Raw genomic sequence first — 20,752 nt, 5'->3', positions numbered from 1 at the left:
GGCCTCATACAATAAGTTTAAATTGCCATTTTGCCTTGGAGTTCCAGTTAATCGCTTTATTTGACTTGGACTTTCTGTTCAGATAATCAAAAGAGTTTGGTGCAGCGGGTGAACTGCTGAGGAACCAGGACCCAGAGAAGTGTCACAAGCATCACGTCATGAAAGTCGAGGTGAGCCGATGAACTGTTGCAGCAGCACATCTTCCTGCCCTCAGTGCCTTGGAGTTCCAATGCTAAGTACCAAGGGTCAGGCTGACAGTGAGATGATACTCTAATGACCTCAATAAAAAAGGTATTTAATTCACACCTTCTCCCCTATGAACTGCTTCACTTTTCTCGCATGCCCTTTGTAGCTCGTCTTGCTACCTCATTCATATCCTCTTGATAAATTCCTCCCTTTTCCAGCTTTGTGCCTCAGTCAAAAACCCCAGTGTTTAACTTTGATATCATTTGTCCTGCTTAAGCTCCCTGGCCTTTTCTATAAGTAACAGCTGGAATTAAAACCATACAGGGCAAAATGCTCCACCTGCTGGTTAGCTTGGATTAACATAGGCAGAGAGGAGGAGACACTGTGAGCCAGATGTTCAGTTTATCTTAACTTTATGATTATTCCCAACACCTACAGAGAAATAAACAGCTGAAGTATTAGAGACAGTGGTGATGTTTGAAGGTGATGTTTTTAGATGCAGGGTACAGTTCCCCAAACTCTCAACAATCGAGACAGCAAAATAGCTGGGCTCTCCCTCAGGCTGGAATAAACATGTTCAAATCTAAGTGTTTACACATATTTATTTATACAGTTTCCGAGTTTCATTAATGAAGCTAAACCATGGGTAACAGCAAATCGCAAGAAAATGAAGAGCTGTAAAAAATAAAAAGCTGGACATATTAAAAAAAAAAATTAACCATAACATCCAGATGAATGCCAAATAAAGCCCTCTCCCTCTAAGACCAACTGTCATGCAGCTGTCATCAATGCCAGGATGGGTAGGCCCTTCTGATTGGTCCATGCACAGTACACAGCCCAACGGCATTGGTCCAGGTGTTTGTCGTAAGGAAGGAGTCTTTCTCGAGCGTATACACACTAAAGCAGCAGGCCGTCTGAATTTCTCCACAAAAGATGTGACTTGGCACGATGAATCTGGAGACAGGAGGGAGCAGTCAGTGACAGGGAACATTCTGAGGTTTCTTTTCGTCTTTTTTTGTTTATTTCTGAAAATTTGCTCCTTTTTGCACATAACAGTCAAGAAATACATCACCATACAGCAGAGAAATGCATCACTACAGGCATAAATCAACATTTACAATTCATAGTTAATGGAAACTTTTGATGAATCCATTTATAAAAATACATTTTTCACTGCCCATAATTTAATAAATCTCTCAATAATTTAATAAATTAATGAAATCTGTCTTTAAATACATTTTTTTGTGCTGAGAATTACACTGCAAAGTCTAAAGACTTTCAAACTCAGTGCTCTAAAGTAGCCAGCAGGCCTCATCCTGTGCTTTTTTGATTGTACAGGTGCAAAAGCTGCTTCAATACATTATCACAGCAGAAACCACGCAAACCTTCAGCAAAACTTATGGTCTGTACAAGCTACTTAAAGCAGTACATGACGATGCTGAGATCTGAATCGTATCAGTATCCTTACTTCACACATCCATGCATGCCCTTGAAAGGCCCCTGTGAGAGTCTGAGGAAACAGGGCAGCCGTGTCCAGTGACCACGGTCTCCAGGTTTATAGACATTAACTGCCCTTCTCTCACCATTTCTTGTTCCGAGGCTTCAGCTCCTCAGCGGCGTTCCTCAGGAAGATGTAGTTCTTTTTCTGGGGGTTGTAGTACTCATGGCCCTGAATGATGACGAGTAGAAGTCAGAGTGAAAAGGCAAGCTTTGCTAACTAGAGTACTGATCCAACAACTGTAACGATTTATTAGCGCCTACCTTTGACCAGTCGTAACTGGAAGCATACGCAAAGATGTTGCCATTATGGTTGAAGCAGCAAGCTGTGATGGGCTGGTCGAGCTGCTCTGAGGTCTTCAACTTTGTGCGGGCATCTTTGTCCCAGAAGCTGAAGCGTCCGTCTGAGCCCACGGTAGCCAGAGTGCCATGGACAGGATGGAAGGCGATGGCATTCACCTGGTGGGGGAAAACATAAAATAGGAAGAACAATTATACACAAGTAACAATGAAAGAGATTCATTTCACAGATATTAGACCCCCCCCCCCCGAAAAAAAACCCAAAACAAAACAGAAAAACAAGAGAAAATTGTGCCTTTATTCAACAGATAATTAGGCAATTATATAATAATGACTGTATTTAAAAGCTCAAAGCATGGAGATATCAGTCATAGCCACATTAAGACTAAAGAAAGCATTAAATAAAACACTAACAATTGCAGATAATGAAATGTAATATTTTAAATTACACTGCAGTTCTTTCATCATCATTTTTAAACCTTACTTATTAAGATCATTAGGAAAGGGAGGACTGTGCAAGGATTTTAGTTGTACTATATGAAGACAGGTTGTAGTGTATCTTTTAAATTTTGTATTGATCTCACTCCTGCTGTTGAACTTATAATAAATTGAATAAATTCACCTATTTACTAGCATGTTGTAATTACAAAGTTTAACTCTGTGAAATGCAGACAAATTCCAAATTTTAATCTCCTATACTTGTGCAAAATGGAAAACAAAGCAAACATAAAAACTGCACCAATTTACACAAATCTTAGTTGGTTTAACCAAGAGTATATCATTACTAAAATGAATCCCATGTTTCTCTTTTAACAAGAATAATGTTTACAATAAATCAGAGCTTCATTTAACACTGAAGCGCTTTACTAAAGTCCACAAACTAGGATAGTCTCATCAAATGATATCTCCTTTAAGAGCAAACAGACTCAAACTCACAAAATATATTTATCTACAATGCCGGCACTGGCCCAGAATTAAGACCAACTTACTGCATAGATGTCCTGTGGAGTGGTTGTGTTGGTTCCATTGGACCTGTGGCACTTGAAGGTGAAGTTATCTTTGGCTCTGAAACGAATGAACAGTGATTCATATTTCAGTTTCAATTATAGAACCAGAACAATAATTTTATAAAGAAAAGAAAGAAAGGAAAAGGTGCACACTTGAATTCGAGTAGTGGATTGTATTAGTCACTCACGGGTTTGGAGGATTGATATAGTGGATTGCCACTCGGCCCTCAATGCTTCCCAGTGCAAAACCCGTAGGCTTGTTCTGCTTGTCCTTGAATATGGCCACACAGCGGTGCTGCAAGGATGTCACGTTGGTTAAAGAGTAGTAATGCCAATATCTTGACATGCATGTAGCACCAATTAAAAATGAATCTTAGCAGTGTACAAAATTACAAAAGTGAGAGGCATAAGGTATACACATATTTGGAAAAGACAAATCACCTGATGTTTGAGAGGAGATTCTATTCGGCGAAACTCAGAGGGCTGGTTCTCTAGTTGGTACACTATCAGGCCTCTCTCAGCTGTGGCAACCACTGCCATGGGGTACACCTACACAGGGCACATTAAACATAAAAAAGTCAATCAATAATCAGTCTATTCTGTGAGCATCAGAATTTGTCATACTCATAAACCACTTACAACATCTGCGCAGTAGCATCTCTCAGGCATTTGCAGTGACATCATAGGATTGGGAGATCGAGTATCCCAGAACTAAAGAGACAAATAGAAAAATGAGAGCTTTTTCTAAGTGTTGTTTATAATTAATCATTTTCTCAAACAACATTTAACATCTGTGTCTTTGAATAAATTTCAGCAAATTCAATTATTTGGAATCACTCCACAGGTGTGTATATGCTTAATGAGACATGTGGTTGGTTAAAGGGTCACTTCAGGGTGACCCCCAAAAGCTAAATTGAGCCAGCCAGGATAAAAACAGAAACATTTAAACTCTGTTTACACCCAATATCACATAAAATTTGCATTAGCTCAAAGTGGCCGGTTTTAATGAAAGGTGGATTCTGATACAGACAAATATAACCAAGTGGTCTTCTAGGCTTTATCTCAGTAATGTTAAATGACTGAACTGGATGACCACACTCTGTTTGTGGAATCTTATCTTATTTAAATGATGGCTTATGATGCAATTAACTACAGACACTTGTATTTTGATTAGGGGAATTCTATTATTATGTTTGTATATAACTACTTGGCATGTTTGTGTATTACTGTGATGGATGCTGCTTTTACCTTCAGTGTTTTATCCCAACTGCCAGTCATGATACAGCTGTAGTTTGGGGCCTTGATCCAGTGGATTGCTTTAATTGGGCCATCGTGCTATGGAGAGAAATAATGAGAACTGTAACAGGATTCTGCTTCATTCGTGTCCACACAGTTGTTCTGGGCTTCTGTTCCAACCTGTGCAATCTGGATGGCTTGGTTGCTGTTGAGATCCCACATCTTGGCTGTCTTGTCACAGGAAGCTGTGAAGACTTTGCTTCCATCCTGGACAGAAAAAAAGAAAAGCAGATCATAAATTACTCTACAACCAGACAGCATCTACTGCAAAGATTACATTTTAGACATTAAACCTACATCACTCCAGCAGGCATCCAGCACTGGACCTGTGTGCATCTGTTGGGCCTTGGGAACAGTCTGTCCATTGTCCTGCACCTCCCAACATCGGACCTAAGAGTCAGACGATAAACCACTGTTAAGATTTTCAAAAAGTTAAATATGCACGATGTATATAAAAGTCTCAAAGAGGAAAAAGAAAGAGCAGAAGAGAGCAAATGGGATATACTATGAAGCAGCATTAATGGGTAAGTGTGCTACGTCAAGCTTAAAGTCAGACTTTGTGTCATTAAAAGTGGCTCTCTTTTTACATGGCTAAATCACTGTGATACCTTACGATGAGCACAAATCTTGTTGGGAACAGGTTATGTTCAGCATTCTTGTTTCAAATCTGCTGGAAGTACTTTGTTCTCACCAATGCTTTTATTTACAGCCATTTTTAATTGTTATATAGACACTCTGTTGGTTGAATACATTTTATACGTGCGAGCTATTAAACAATGAAGCCCTGCTGTAAAGTTACAGCAGTGCAAACTGTGCATCACATTGCTGCTGGAATGTGAAAGACAAAGTGACAATAGACCCTGTGCACGAGAAAATGCTAACTTCCTGGTTTGAGACCGGATGTGGGGTTGTACATTTCGGGTAGCTTTACTTTGCAGTCAATTGCTACTGCGAAGATGTACTCCAAAATCATGTCCAAAACTCGAAAACGGAAAGATCGCATTAAGTTACAAAGAGCAGAAGGTGGGAACACTCACCACTGTTGTGTCATAAAAAAAAATCTAATGATCAATTTTGACGTTTAAAACGTTTAGATCAAGCAGTTGTTTACATCACTCAACACAAGCAGAACTGCATTACTGCAGCAGAAGACACATCGTCCACATTCAGAAGCACATCTCTGTATAGTGACTGGTCTTGTGATTTAAACAGGCAAATGTTCAGCATTCAAGCTACAGGTGAAGAATAGTCAAACCAGATGTTTCCCCCATTATGTCGAGATCAGCTAGTCAAGTACACACCTACACAGCATGTTAACAAACCGTGAAAAAAAATGAATGATTGCTGGTAACGGTTTCTATACATTAGTATTTACGAAGGGTATGTTGTGACTTACCTTCAAAATTACAGTGGTCCCTCGCTATAACGCGGTTCACCTTTCACCTCGCTGTGTCGTGGATTTTTTTAGTGCAAGTTTGCATGCTTTTGTTTTTTTTTTTACATCACATTGTGTCCTGCGTCCTGATCGCTGCAGACGATCTCCTCCGTGACGTCTCTACTGTACAGTACAGAATCGCTGCATCGATCGCTGGCAGTGTGACTCTGAGGTGCAGTACTGTATGTCCACGATGTCCACGAAACGTTTTGCACCGTCAAAAAATAAAAGTGGCTACTTGATTTCACCTATCGCTGGTTATTTTTAGAACATAACACCCGCAATAAACGAGGGACAGCTGAGAAATATAACATTTGAATCCCTTTTCTCTTTTGCTCTGAGGCTCGGGGGAAAAATATCGACAAGTCGATGACTATCATTTACAGATATATTGGGTAAATGCCCAAGACATCTATAGAAATGTAAATCGCCGCTTGATTCATTCATTTGCTTAACTTGTTTTGGACCGTAAACAAGGCGCGAATAGGACACCGGAAACAAAGCTCCCCACAGGAGTTTCCGCACCGGAAGTAGCATATGCTAATGTGCACATAGTCTAATCTGCTGCTTTACTCTTACACTGCTGGAACTGCAGCTACAAGGACACAAAACACACTCAAAAGATACAGGTTTAATCAATAAAAAAAATAACATCTCTCTTATTAGGTTACAGGACAGAAACCTTTCGCGTCTAAATCTACCCAGTTTAGATTTTCAGAGCTCTGATGTTTGGCCATCACATTAGAAATAACTGCAGAAGTGAGTTTTAAAATAAGCACAACGCTGAGCTTAACAGAGACAGTTGGTAACTACCATCATTATACCCATTATTTAGGCCTTTTCAGGCCAGTATAAACAAATATTGAAGTGTGTATATTAGGCATAGTGCCTTTATTGAACAATGTTGAATTTCACATCCTGCTCATACATTATGCGTCACTCTTTTTAAAATAGGCTAATTACACATTATATAAGGACTAAGCAACATGATTTAGCGATTAGTATTAATAAATCTATAGTAATAATCTTTCATTTACTCACTCCACCATAGGCAATAAATACGAGTGAATAAATTACTCACATCATTAGCCCAGGATCCTCCAATGAGGAAGTTTCCAGGCATGGTGGGTGGGCTGAAAGCCAGGCAGCTGATGCTGTCATCTGGAGGTGAAGTCACTTCGACATCCTATAAGGCAAGACAAAAAAAACAAGAAGTATGAGGAGGACCAGTGACAAAATGAGGATAGAGTTTTAAACGACTCCTTTTAACATTTAACAAAGTTTATGTCATACAACATATTGACAGCACTATTGGGCCACCTATACATTTTAGCTACAGCAGCTTTGATGAGATCCCATTCATTAACATGGAGTTGGTTCCCCCTAGGCAGCTGTAACACATTCTATTTTTCTGTGAAGGCTTTCAACAAAATTTGGAGTGCAACTGCAGCTTTTGCCCATTCATCCAGAAGAACATTTGTGAGTTTAAACATTGATGTTGGGTGAGAGGGACTGGGTTGTTAATCCAAAAGATGTTAGCTCGACAGCTATGGAAACCATACTGTGAAGTTCCTGATGCACAGTTTTTGTGTTGATGTTAATGTCAGAAGACATCTGCAGTAAGTGGGTCAGCAAATCATTGGCTACTTTTACCCACTGTAATAATAATAATAATAATAATAATAATAGATTGCATTTATATAGCGCTTTTCGGGGCCCTCAAAGCGCCGTACAATTCCACTATTCACTCACTCTCACATTCACACACTGGTGGAGGCAAGCCACAAGCGTGTAATATCTAGAAGTCAATGAACTCCTTGCAAGTCAGTACTTGAATTCAGTGAGTATTTTATAACAACTCAGTCTTTCAAAAATGTTTGTAATGGCTAGCTGTTAGATTTTATATCTATGGAATGGCACTAAACCCCTCAATTCAAAGATTAAGAGGTGTGGTCCAATACTTTTGGACATATAGTGTATGTTGTGCTCTTGTAGGCCGCTTTACCTTCATGGGATTGTGGCTGTCTGTAGTCGTGCTTCCAAACACCCCGGTCCCTCCAGTCCCAAACCCCGAGCTTGTTCCAAACAAACTCATAGTGCACTAACGTCAGCCACCCCTGAGAAAACAAAGAAAGACAGTGATTTTATATGAAACAACACGCTAACTGCCAAAAGTTGTCAGTGCATCAAACAATACCATGAACCACTGAGCAGGTGATGAAAACAAGTGAATACTGCATGTGTGAAACACCGGATAGCACACATTACGACATCCATTCAAGTACAATAAATTAGTTTTTCTTACAAGCGATATATAACTGCACTCAAGTTATCGTTGTTATTATTATTATTGAGGATATAACGAAGTCACACATCTGGATAACCAAAACTTAGCATGACAGCTAAAGGAAATGCTAGCTACATCACTTGCCACTGCTAACTAAATCACGCTACCAGGCTCGTTAATAAAAGGATAAATGGTCATTTAACTTCGATTGATATTTAAAATAGGGCTCAACCTATAAGCCACTATTATGACACCTTTCTGTGTGTGAAAATAAATACGTTTGAAAAAAAAACGAGCTCGCTAACATTAGCTAAGCAACTCTTGACAAACCACTGTGCCTCCCGGGTTGGGAAAAAAACCAAACAAATTTTCATGTTTGGTGACAATTTTAAACAACCATAATTAAACATTTCACTGTCTCATACCTACAGGGATATACATACCACTAATTTCCTTCTACTCTAGATGTAATGTCGCAACGCTGAAAACGCTAGAAGTGTGGCGCTTGTTCCTTTGAGTGCATAGTCGCAGGTTGATGACGCTTTGGCTCCAGCGCTCAAGAAAATGCAAACCGAAAGGTAAACGCTGTGTGGCAGCAAAGCAACAGGCTGCATGCAAGCATACTGTATGTCTATGGGCAGCCCACTTGAGTTAAGGTGCCCTTTCAATTTCAGATTTCTTTTTATATGACACGATTTAGATGAAATACTGTAAGAAAGTGGCAGATGGTTATTAAGCTAAGGGAAATCATAAGTAAAGTACTATGTATATAGCCTGCAGCCTAGGAAGTAAGATTTTTTTAAACGTAAAATGAAAGGTTACCTCACTCAAATAAATGTAACAAATATTTAGTTTGGAAATATGAGGAATAGAAAAAGTTATATCAATACTTTTGGGAGTAAAGGTTTGGTTTAGTAAATGTGCCCACTTTCGAGCAACTGAAATTAAATGTAACCTATGAAAAAGGGGGAAAAACCAGAAGAAAATTATGTGGCAATAAAATTTGCTTCAGTCTCCCTTTCACTGGGCTGTGGGCTATATTTCTGTAGCTTTGAAAAAAGGCAATTGTACAATAAGAGCGAATTAAAAATCAAGTTAATCAATAACTAGGTTTGGTAAATTAAATAAGGAACAATTATGTCAAATTATGAACCTTGTAATTATAAGACACTAAATATTCAGTGGAGCTGGATGTATAGCTCCAATGGGAAAAATGGCTTAAATTAAGAAACATGTTTGTTAATTCAACAATTTTCAAAGTTAACCTAAAGGCTTAAACACTAGGCTTTTAAGATTTAAAGTGTTTGTAGTTGATTTGGAGGCCTCTTGAGTTTATGTGAGTTTACAGAGATCGTGAGTCATGTACAGTGCTCTCTGCATAGGAAAACCCATCTCAAGCACACATCTGGTGTCTGCTATGCAGCGCCAAATTCATTGTTAGTTAGGTGTTTTGTTTTGTTTTGTTTGAATATATTAATTTAAGCAATGATCCAGTGACTCTCTCTCTCTCTCTCTTCTTTAATACAAATAGTGCAGAGAGACTATTGTACTTTGCCTAATAGATCACCTTGACCTGTCCGTGGTTTTAATCCTGTACTTCAGGATTGAATTGTTTTTCTAATTCAGAAATAAGAAGGAATAAATAAACAGGTGAAAATTACACGCAAAATAATAAATTCAAGCAATTAAATAATGTAATGGTTTTATTGAGTTAGCTCTATTTGTGACTTAATGTAATGGTATTGATTACAAAGTGGGGGATTTTGCCAACTTTCCTCTTGGCTTTTGTCGCTTTTATTGAATTTTATTTAAAAAAAATTTTATTCTTCATGCTCGTCTAACGTCCCAGTTTTTGCTCCTTGCGTTAAATATGCAGCTCTAGATCTGTCTTTGTTTGTGATTAGTCAGCTGACGCCAAACCGCTCTTTATGTAAACGCGGTTGATGCGGAACACCTGGGCTGATAACTACCGCCCTTATCGTGATTACGGTTGTTAGGTTTAGTTAAGTCATATAAGTACAACGGAGTCGGTGACTGCTGCACTTGCTTCGTAGTACGGATCGCTAATGTGAAAACGTGTAAAATAGTTTAGTTTGCACATCAGTGAGCATGACATGGCATTGAAGTAGGGGAGACCGGGGATAGTTGTAACGTGGGTCAGTTGTAACACTTCCAATTTCTCCAGTCAGGGCTAAGTTTCAAATGATGTGACTCATCCTGTGCATGCCCAATTCAGTTCTGCTATCACATGTGAAAAATCAGCACATTTTTGTCAAACACAGACAATTTAACACGAAAAAAAGTAATTTGTATGGCAAAAAGTAAGTTTTTCTACTTTATTTCAATTTCTAATAGCATTATTTGCTTTTCAGTTAAACTCATCAAACTTAAATTGTGTTATTTGTATGTCTATGGGGATATATTCTGTGTAGGTCTTTAGTGCTAATGTTTTAGCCGTTGGCTGTAATGTTAGCTAGTTCATGGCTATAGGAGTCTGGGTCAGTTGTAACAGCAACAGTCTGGGTCAGTTGTAACAATAATGCAGATGTTACAACTTACCACACTATTACTTTAACTTATATTAAACAAGTTGGGGCAACGACATCAGCAGAGAGAGGTTCACTGGTCGCATTTGTATATGCGGTTAATGCCATTGGCAACACAATTCCTCCACTGTTTGTGTTCCCACACATACATTATGCAGACCACTGTGACAGAGATGGACCAGTAGGAAGTACTGGTAGTGGAAATAAATCAGGATGGGTGCAAGAAACAGATTTCCTCATCTTTCTGAAGCACTTTGCAAACCACACCAAGGTAAGCCATGATAAAAAGTAATGGAATTGCGATGCTGGTGAACAACTACATTTTTCCAGCTTCATTGTTGTGTTCAAAATTGGTGCAAGAGTTGTAGGTTATAATGCCCACTGAGCCAATGAGGCCAACCTCGAGGAAGACCAACCAAAATTAATGAAATATTCAGTTGCAGAAAATTCCATAACTTGTCTTTTTTGGGGGGTTGGAATATGTTCAAAAGCTAGATTTCTGCATTCTGCCACACACACGTAGCTACATAAATGGCTCTAAGTGCATTCATGTGTTGAATAAACAAAGATTACATGTTAATGTTTTGTTAGTACCCTTATTTCATTGTGTTACATTTCACCCCAGGATATGTTACAACTAACCCAGACTATGGGGTTAATTGTAACATTTCACTCTTTGTGTTTGAGACCATACCATGCAATGGGTAATTGTGCTGCAGAGAAAATAGCTGCACTATTTAATAGTTGAGACATGTAAATACTTTGCATTACATTTTGAATCCACTACCTTAAAAGAGCTCCAATTTACAGACAGAAATGTCAAAAATGTTACAACTATCCCCGGTCTCCCCTACTAAAACTATGACCACAGAAAGAGGTCACAAAGACTGACTGTCAGGTAAGAAGGGATTACCACCAATGCAATGGTCTGACTGGACCCTGCATTCATAAACACAGGACGCTCTGTAGGTACCCCACACCCATCCGTGTGATTAACACAGAGCACTTCACTGTAGAATACAGCAGCCCCTCACCCCCGTTTTCTTATTCTGAACTGCTCCTGCCCCTCCCCAGACACACCGACCTTAGTAGGATCCATCCCCAAGTTGCCATTAAGACGAGCGCGCAGCTGTGGCACACCGAAGACCCACGCGCAACGGCAGATCATCAATGAATGATATTCGGTGTAGATAGGTGGCAGTGTGTTTGGTGTCAACCACACGCAGGAGGTATCTTTATGACGAAACAGCATCTCCAGTTTTATCTTTCGACTAATTCGAAGCGCGCGTAAAAACTGAGCTAAAATAATGTTGACAAGCGCCTTGGCAAAGATACCGTTCCTCCTGTCGTGGGGTTACTTAGTGCTGGCCACGCGGGTCGCGTTCTCCAACTTCTCCGTGGACAATGAAGTGCGCTCCAGCTTTATCCAGCGGCGACTGAGGGGCCAGGAGCGCAGAGAGATGCAGCGGGAGATCCTCTCCATCCTGGGGCTGCCGCAGCGTCCGCGTCCGCACGTGCACACCAAAAGCAATGCCGCCCCAATGTTCATGCTGGACCTCTATAACACTATTAGTATAGACCCAGAACAGCACAGGTATTCAAACTACGAGACCGTTTTACCAACGCAGACCTCCCCACTGGTGACCCCACAGGACAGCCGATTCCTAGAAGAAGCAGACACGGTGATGAGCTTTGTCAACCTCAGTGAGTAGAGCATGTGCGACTTTTGAAGTCAGGAAGTGTGTTTACTTGGTTTTTAGCGTTGTATTATTTGATTTAACCTGTTTTCTCTAACTCCTCCATGCTTAGATATATATTTAAGTACCCTAAGATTATATCACTTTTATGCACCAAGTCCACGTCGTTCATCCACATCTGAAACTCCTTCATATCCAAATGACTAAGTTACCCAACCAACTTTGTTTATGTGGATGGTTTGATTTAGTCATCTCAGAATTCAGTTTTAGAATGAGCCCTTTCTCTTTTTTAGTTCGTTTCCGGCAGCTGCAATACAACAGACAGCATTAAATGTTTCTGTCTGTCTCTCGTTTTTCTTTTATAATCTGTTGTTTCTGACTCTTACTTTTGGTGACTTTCTTTAGTTGAAATCAAGCATTATGCATTCCAAGCTGTAAATGTTATGACAACATGTATGTATCTGGTTTCCCCAGAACCCCTTCAAAGCTCTCAGGGAGAGGCTTTAGCATTGCTTAGTTTCACATGACTAGAAATTGAACAGGCATTTCTCAAGTTCAAGGGAGTGAGAGATGAGTCGATGAAGACCGAGATATAAACTGCATCTAAGCATGGTTATTGGTTTAGTAATCTTCCAGGTGCCTGTGCGTGCATTCTTCCGTGCTTGCTTGAAGGGCAGTGGGAGCTTGGGTTTATTCAGACATTACTGAATTTATAAAAGGCAAATCCTGCTTTGTTTTCCATGGAGATTGTGTGGAAGCTCCAATATTACTATGGGAAATCAGCAGACCACATGCTGTTTGAGTGTGTGGTTACATCCCAAACCAGCTCTGATCTTTGGGCTTGCACAGTGTTATTTAGGTCAATGTGCAGAGAGTGGGGTTTGGTCACCTGAAATATGTCTCCAAGAAATCATTAACCTCCCTTTCTGATTGGTTGTCAGTGGTATCGAACTGAAGCTTTATATAACAGGGCCTATTAGAGTTATTTCTTTTCCAATGAGCACATAAAGATGTAGTTAATACAAAACATTTGGAGACCACAAGAAAATCTCAAACATAACATTTTATGTCCTCAGTCCTGAACTTTTAACTGACAGTCCTTAGCTAATGAGATCTGGAAAGCTGTTTCTGAAAACCAATAGCAGATTTGTGTGGTTTCACATTTGAGAACTTTGATTTTAAAGAGCAGTGAGAGGGGGGGACAGAGAAAGAAACAATGAGTGTGTATTATTTTGCTGTCAGGCTCACCACAGCCTCTTGTGCAGGCTCCCACATCGTGCTAAAGTGACTCTATCTTGGTGGTCTCTCGATGATTGCTTCAAGAGTGAACTGGATTACGGTATTTCCCTTCCAAAGACCGCAGCTTCCAATATGACGGAGAGCTGCTGCAACTAATTTTATCCTTTTATATAAATCCGGCCAATCTAATCAGTGTCTGTAAGTGATGTGAGTCGTGTTAGAGAGATGGGTAAAGATTTATAATGCGATTCACAGGTGCAACATATAAACATGCTTACTGTCACTATAAAAGGCAGCTATTGTGCTCTGCACATTTTCACTGTCTTTATACTGTTCTGCATTTCTCTGCTCCTCATCTCGACTCCTTGTTTACCACTTCTGCAGTCTTTCCCCTGACATGTGTACACACTCATCCAATATGCTTTCTCTTTTTTTCTTTCTTTTTTGCATTGACCACAGCACACCTGCAGAGCATGAGAACAGGCTTTTTTTTTTGCACAGAAATGTCACCATGTTTAGATAAGATGCAAGAAACTCTTGTAGCGGGAGGAATGACTGAAGAACAGATGGATTATTGTGTTTTTCGAGAACAAGCAGGAAGACATGTGCTTGTCCTGCTAAGCCGATTGAACAAAAAAACAAAATTCCATTAAGATAATTTTTTTCCACTCTGAAATGTATTACTGCCTTGTGTGTTTGTGTGTGTGGCTTCTCTTTTACGTGTTAAAGCAGATTTATGAAAAGGCTTTCTCTTCTTTGTCTTTGATAGTTCTCTTTCAGGGTTGTTAAACATAAAGGTCATGGATTCATGGATCTCGAAGGAAATTAAGTATTTTATTTGTCATCACCTTTTATTTAAACTAAAGATAAAATGTTTCTGAAATTAATAGACTAACTTGCATATCCTGTTTGTTTGTTTTTTTAGTGCAGATTTGTGATCCATCTTTAAACTCCCATGCTGTGAAGAAGACACTTACTACAAAAATTGCAATAGGTTAATAGTGGCTCTGCAGCTATGTGGCCCTTTAGCGTTAGGGGTAATCCAAAGTGTTGAAATGCCTCCCAGAGGGAAGTTTGCATATCTGAGGTCTGATCTCTGCAGCTAATGGTCCCTAACGTAAACACACCAAGTCCTTACAAGCAATTATTGCTTTCATAAAATCACCCCTCTCTCCCTTCCAGCATTTAATTGCGGTCAAACAAATGACTAGCAGGGTTCAGAATGCACTGCTCTTAACGATGAGCGGCTTGTGCGTGTGTTTCCGCGCTAAGTGTTTGTAGACGTCTGTGAGTCAAAGCATGTGTGAGAGAGCTCTGCAGTGCCATGAAAAAAAAAAAAAGTTTCTAGCAATCGAGATCTTGTAAGGATGGATGTTTTTTTTGTTTTTGTTTTTTTTTTAAACAATAGTGTGCTCCATCAGTTGGAGTACAGGATGATGTCATTGCTGGTGATGTAGTGTGTACCAGTGAGCAGGATGTGTTTAACATGGCTAATCGCTGCTCCCCTCTGCTGCACACCTTCAGCAGAGACCCTGGCTGCTCTGCTGTTTCCAAGGACAAGCATGTTGACTAATGCTGTAAAAACATGACACTGGCAAGCTCCAGGAAGCTTCGGGGTCTTTCTAACCACTATTCATTTTTTTTTTTTTTTCCTGGAAACTCTGAGTGTTGGAGAGCTTCAGCCGGCTCAGGACTGGGCGGAAACCTCGCAGTGTCACCAGCTACTGCTGCTCCACTTTCTCCTACAGTCAGGCTGAACTCACCGGATGGCGACGTATTGCAAAACGATCAGGGGGCTGTAATGGGCACAGACACTGGGTGTAATGGCACATGTGAATTTGTGTGCCTCTCTATGCTTTATGTGAGCGTGTTTGTAAAAGTACACTAGCTGCTGTGGTTTTCCGGGCTGCGCCTTAACTGGGCTTTTCTTGTGGTCAGCACATGTGTGCAATTTAAACAGGGAGCCAAACTGAGCCATGAGTATTTTTTTCTTCCTTTCCTTCACATTGGCCTGTATGGCAAACTTGGCTAAAGTGATGTTTAGATCAGTCATTTTACTCATGGCAGCAGGATTTTTCCTATTTCAACCCGAGTGCTTCCGAGCTGCGGGCAGAGCAACACACATCAGAGAACTGACTGAATGTTTTGAGAGACCACAGTTGCTTTACCATCTGATTGCACTAAGTGGTTTGCCTTAGTGCCTTTTCAGTGTCTGTGCAAACTTTCTTTTTGAAGGTCAAAAGGGGTTTTTTTTTCACCTTGTGTGTTTGTGTGTGTGTGTGCCTCTGGGAGAAAACAATAAACCGTTTATTATGGCGATGTTGTAACCAGATGGTCTATAAGGGGGATAATCCTTTTTAAAGCACATCAAAGCCACCACCTGCTCTTCAGGTTTGTCTGTCTGTTGTCGTCTTGTAGTTGATCAGGATCAAGATCTTCTCCTCCAGCGCCATGCTACAGAGTTTCGCTTTGACCTTTCACGTATTCCAGAGGGAGAGGCCATCACAGCAGCAGAGTTCAGGATTTACAAGGATCTCATCCAGGAGCACAGTGAGAACAAAACATTCAGAGTGAGTCTCTACCAGGTGCTGCAGGATCCTCCAAATGGGTAAAGAGAGTTTCTTATTTGCTCCTTTCTCTGTTCTTAATTGATATTATCATATATGTCAACCCTTCTTTTTTGAATTCATTATTTCTCTGATCATTGAGCTCGACTCCATGGTTTGAGTCCTCTTGCTGAATTTCAACAGGCTAAACACTTGTTTTTCTTAGAAAATGGGTTGTTGGGCTACGTTTCCCCACAGCTTATTTGTGCTGATGTTCGTGTCAGTACTGCCACTGTTGACACAGAAATTAGTGTCAATTACGGAAATACAGTGGTTCTCTCAGAGTGGTTTACTCTCACGCTGTCTGAGAAAATCAGCTCCCAGGAGACCGGTGTTTATATCACACAGCTGAAGCTACAAAATGACACCAAACCATCAACACGTCAGTTTTTCTATTACGCAGTTATCTCTCCATCATGCCTCCGGGTTTTCTCTGCCAGTGTCTGATATGTTTTTAACTTTCTTTTTATTTTCCTTGTTGAAAGCCGCAGGTGAATTTACACACCAACTTCCCTCTAACCTCAGGGAAAAGTCTGTTTTGTTTTGTGTTGCATTGTTAACACAGATGTTTTGAAACTAACCAGCGAGCTAGACCTGAAATAATAATTTGATCAATAAATTAGCAGTTTCAACATTTTTATTTCGATAACTTAATCATTTGGATATTTTTTTCAAGCAAAAATGACATAAAATCCCCCAGAATAAGCTTTTCACATGTGGATAAAAACTAAAACTCACTACAACATTAAGATTTCCTCTGATACATTGATGTAACTGCATACTTTTCCTGTGTATTGTATTAATTTTTATTAACTTGCGGTAACTGGCAATTCCTAGAGTTGGTCATCTTTTTTAAAAACTTTATTTACATGTACATCAGGCTTTCTCACTGTCTGAGGCCTCATTGGATCTTTTTAAGGTCGTTATTTCTTTGGCTTTGAGAACTCAAAACTTTACAATAACAACCATTAAATCACATTTATTATTTAGGCTGCTAATGAGAATACTGGTATTGTGTCAAAACATTAATTTGCAAAGCAATAAGAAATTATAGATACCAGTGTAATATAAAATAATGTGGTGTATGTCATAAGATGCCTGATTTACTGATTCTTTTACATTTACATTACATTTTTATACCTTCAATGCCAAATTAATGTTTTGAATCTGAAAATATTTCCATTAATATTCTTCATATTTGTTGCTTTTGAGAAGGTGCTCAAATTTTGGTTTCACAATTTTAAATAAAATCAGACTTTTGGAACCATCGAAAATCCACAGATTTTAAGACCCTTATGATGGAAACTTTTAGAAATCCTGCTGACACAATTTAAGATTTAATAAAGGGGGGAAAAACCCTCCAGGTTTGTATTTCAGTCCAAAGAGAAACTCATGGAAATGATCACAGGCACAAACAACACCTACATTTTGTTTCTTGACTGACCCCCAAAAAAGAAGCCAAAACTGTAAAAGTCAGTCTCTCAAACAATTTCTTTCTGAGATTTGTGGAGCTAAAACTTAATGTTGAGTCTTCATAATTAAAACTAATTAATAAAAACGAATTAAAACTAAAGATAAAGATTCATAACAAATACAGCTTTTCTAAAGAAAACATGTAGAGACATGACAAACATCCAACTGCAGAGGACCAGTCATTAGAAAAATGATTACGACAGGATTTACAAAGAAACTCGTACTAGGTTTTTATATTTGGTCAGAAGCTTGTAAGATGGCTGATAACACACAGCACCACCCCGTCGGTGTATTTCACTGGTCCTATTGTATCAGCTGAATTAAAGCCGGTCAGCAATGATTTAAAATCATGGGTTTTGATAAAAAGGGGTCATGTGCCAGCCAGTAGGTGTAGATTAAAGTGTTTTATCTGTGAGAGTGGGGCTGCCGGCAGCACCATTGTCATTCAGACACACAAAAGCCACTCCACACAGACGAGCAGGCAGCAGGACAAAAGACAGACGTCTGAAACTCAGACTATAAACAAAGCAATTCTCTGTTGAGATCTGCCCCTAAGCGGACACACATCAGCGTTAAAGTGCTGCTTTGATAACATTCAAAGTGGGAGGACTGCATGATTTAGAGGGGTAGCTGTCAGGGAATTTAACTGAGGTGATGCTTTTACATTTTAAATTAGAACCGTTTCATTCGCTTCCACTTTGCATTTATTTCCTGGAAATGTCAGCATCATATAAAACGCTGTGCTGTTAAAGGAGTGATAAAAACACACACACACACACACACACACACACACACACACACACACACACACACACACACACACACACACACACACACACACTGCTGCAATGAATTTTTCCCTTCAGCTTGGACTTCAGCAAATGAAATGTGTCCACTTAGATTAAACTCGAGTCTCTAACCATTGACTGGTACAGTTTCTCTGATCCGTCTCCATCGTGGGTTTACCCTCAAACACATTGCTGAAGCTTAGCACTTTAACCTCACTGTAACTGGTGAACTTCAGCTCCACTGTACTGGTATAGTGAGCTTAAACAAAACAAAAACATAACAAGTGGTCCAGTACTTCTGCACTCTAAGTCGTACAGGATCTCACATATGCTTTTGACATTTGTGGTGTATTAAATACTGAAAGCCAAACATTTTCCCAAGCATACCACATTCCTTTAGATGTGTTTGTATTTTCAAAAACGTCCACGGGTTCCATAAATTTCACAGAGGAATGAAATCCATTTGCAGTGAAAAACAACCCATCACGGTGGGGTTTCACTGCATTTTAAGTTGTGTTCTGTGGAAAAGTCGATCGACTGAGTCCGCCCGGGAAAGATTTTACTTTGCACTTGGAGCTTTTCTGCACTGAAATCCCTCGAGTGTGTTTACATTTCATTCTGTCCTCAGTGACTTGGAGCTGTTCCTGCTGGACCGGCGAGAAGTTCTGGCTTCAGAAGAGGGATGGTTGGTCTTTGACCTGACCACCACGAGTAACCTGTGGCTGGTCAACCCTGAGCATAATCTTGGCTTGCACTTGGTTCTTGAGGACAGTCATGGTCAGTGATTATCCAAAATTGATTCTACAAAACTGAAAAATGGCGTGTGATCCATGGTAGTAATATTAAATAAATCAATAAATAATTGATTTCTGCAGGTCAGAAGAGAAACCTCCAGTTAGCTGGAGTGGTAGTGGGCAGTGGGCCTCAGGACAAGCAGCCATTCCTGGTTGTCTTCTTCAAAACCAATGAGGTGCGACTCCGCAGCGTTCGTTCAGCCAATGGCCAAAAGGGGCGCCAGTCAAGCCGCTCTAAACCCCAGAGGACTGTTCAAGATGCACTGAGGGCAGTGGAAGCTGCAACAGGTTACTGAACCCCTAAACCCTCTTTTCCCAGATGAAGACGACCTCCCTTGTACCCTTAATGATGAGTTTTGACAGCTCAATGTCAATAAAGACGTGATTTGACATTTTTCCAGGGGCAGCAGTAATAAGCTGTATAGGTAGAGCTCACCCTGACTAACATCTGATACACACTCAGTCATTTTGTTCTGAAAACAGGCCTGAAATATAACAGAAACCACTCAGTTCAAAAAAGGAATGCAAAGGTTACTCCTCGTAGGCGTCTAAAGAGTTAAAATGTCACTCATGAGCGGAGTCATTTCAGGAGCTTTAAGAACCTGTTGTGTCAACTGATATTTGCTTTTGTTTTCAGCCAATATCGGCATCTCTAAAGAAGGATGTAAAAAGCACGAGCTGTATGTCAGCTTCAAGGATTTGGGATGGCAGGTAAAAACTAAAATTTATCAACACTTTTTTGAAAGCATTTCTTCAAAAGTGACAATTAACAAACACTTAAAAAACCTCTGACCAGGACTGGATCATAGCACCAGAGGGCTACGCAGCATATTACTGTGAGGGAGAATGTGCTTTTCCTCTGAACTCCTACATGAATGCCACCAATCACGCTATTGTGCAAACTCTGGTAAGCCTCAAACGATCCCTGATTAAAGGCATTTCCTCTGTAGCCTCTGCTCTCCCTGAGGATATATTTTGTATTTCTTCTGTGCCACAGGTGCACTTTATCAACCCAGAGACGGTGCCCAAAGCCTGCTGTGCCCCAACACAGCTCCACGGCATCTCTGTGCTCTATTTTGATGAAAGCTCCAATGTCATCCTCAAGAAGTACCGCAACATGGTGGTCAGAGCCTGTGGCTGTCACTGACTACTCATATTCCCATCTGTGACGCGTACAAATCCAGAGAGATGCTGAAGAAAGGCGGAATCAGAGCGACAATTAACTGACTGGTCACCGGAGAGCTCTTGCCACAGAGCTTTATTCTGGGGGTCTGTTTTTTTAATTTTTTTATATGACCAGCAGCTGAGCCAGCTTTAACCACTACCACAGCCCAAATAGAGCTACTGGTCACAAAAAGGGATTTTATGGATTTTGTTTTCTTTGTAACGGATTTAATTTTTTTTATATACCTTTGTGTGAAACTAGAGAGACTGCACCGAAAGGACTTCGAGCAGTGTGCAGAAGTTTCATAAGCTCAGAAGGAACCTGTAAAAAGTACTGGCAGTGGTGTGCGCTATCATACATGCAACAAACATCTCTATTTGAATTCTTTTTAAAATAAGAATAAAGAGTTTTGTCTTTTGTGGTAATTTAATTAAAA

General features: G+C 39.9%; 2 protein-coding genes across 3 annotated transcripts; one reads left to right on the top strand and one right to left on the bottom strand.

Annotated features, from left to right (window-relative positions):
- Positions 1-770: 770 nt before the first annotated feature.
- rae1 (ribonucleic acid export 1) lies at positions 771-8,579 on the bottom strand (the record flags this gene model as incomplete). Of its 2 annotated transcripts, XM_080892390.1 has the most annotated exons (13): positions 8,452-8,579; positions 7,727-7,838; positions 6,803-6,907; positions 4,584-4,676; positions 4,407-4,493; positions 4,239-4,325; positions 3,630-3,701; positions 3,432-3,539; positions 3,179-3,285; positions 2,973-3,048; positions 1,948-2,142; positions 1,770-1,855; positions 771-1,140 (listed from the first exon to the last, which is right to left on the bottom strand). In XM_080892390.1, coding segments are annotated over exons 2-13 (1,107 nt in total). In that variant the 5' UTR covers positions 7,817-7,838; positions 8,452-8,579. The 2 variants fall into 2 exon arrangements, with proteins under 2 accessions (XP_080748516.1, XP_080748515.1); XM_080892389.1 differs by lacking the exon at positions 771-1,140 and having other exon boundaries at positions 1,766-1,855.
- Positions 8,580-11,595: 3,016 nt separating this feature from the next.
- Positions 11,596-20,752, top strand: LOC308403135 (bone morphogenetic protein 7-like). The gene is made up of 7 exons (XM_080892388.1): positions 11,596-12,258; positions 15,909-16,098; positions 18,986-19,134; positions 19,233-19,439; positions 19,789-19,862; positions 19,948-20,058; positions 20,149-20,752. The coding sequence occupies exons 1-7, from the start codon at positions 11,862-11,864 to the stop codon at positions 20,296-20,298; spliced, it is 1,278 nt and encodes a 425-aa protein (XP_080748514.1). The 5' UTR covers positions 11,596-11,861; the 3' UTR covers positions 20,299-20,752.

This window comes from Rhamphochromis sp. 'chilingali', assembly GCF_963969265.1.
Source record: "Rhamphochromis sp. 'chilingali' genome assembly, chromosome: 9".
Taxonomy (NCBI): Eukaryota; Metazoa; Chordata; class Actinopteri; order Cichliformes; family Cichlidae; genus Rhamphochromis; species Rhamphochromis sp. 'chilingali'.
The sequence above is the reverse complement of the archived record's forward strand: the minus strand, read 5'-3'. Positions and strand labels throughout refer to the sequence as shown.

Bases quoted from the DNA above. Each gene is read 5' to 3' on its own strand.
- LOC308403135 (XM_080892388.1), top strand. From the start codon at position 11,862: ATGTTGACAAGCGCCTTGGCAAAGATACCGTTCCTCCTGTCGTGGGGT. The intron at 16,099-18,985 runs GTAAAGAGAGTT...TTCTGTCCTCAG, and splicing joins CTGCAGGATCCTCCAAATGG to TGACTTGGAGCTGTTCCTGC. The intron at 19,440-19,788 runs GTTACTGAACCC...TTTTGTTTTCAG, and splicing joins GGCAGTGGAAGCTGCAACAG to CCAATATCGGCATCTCTAAA.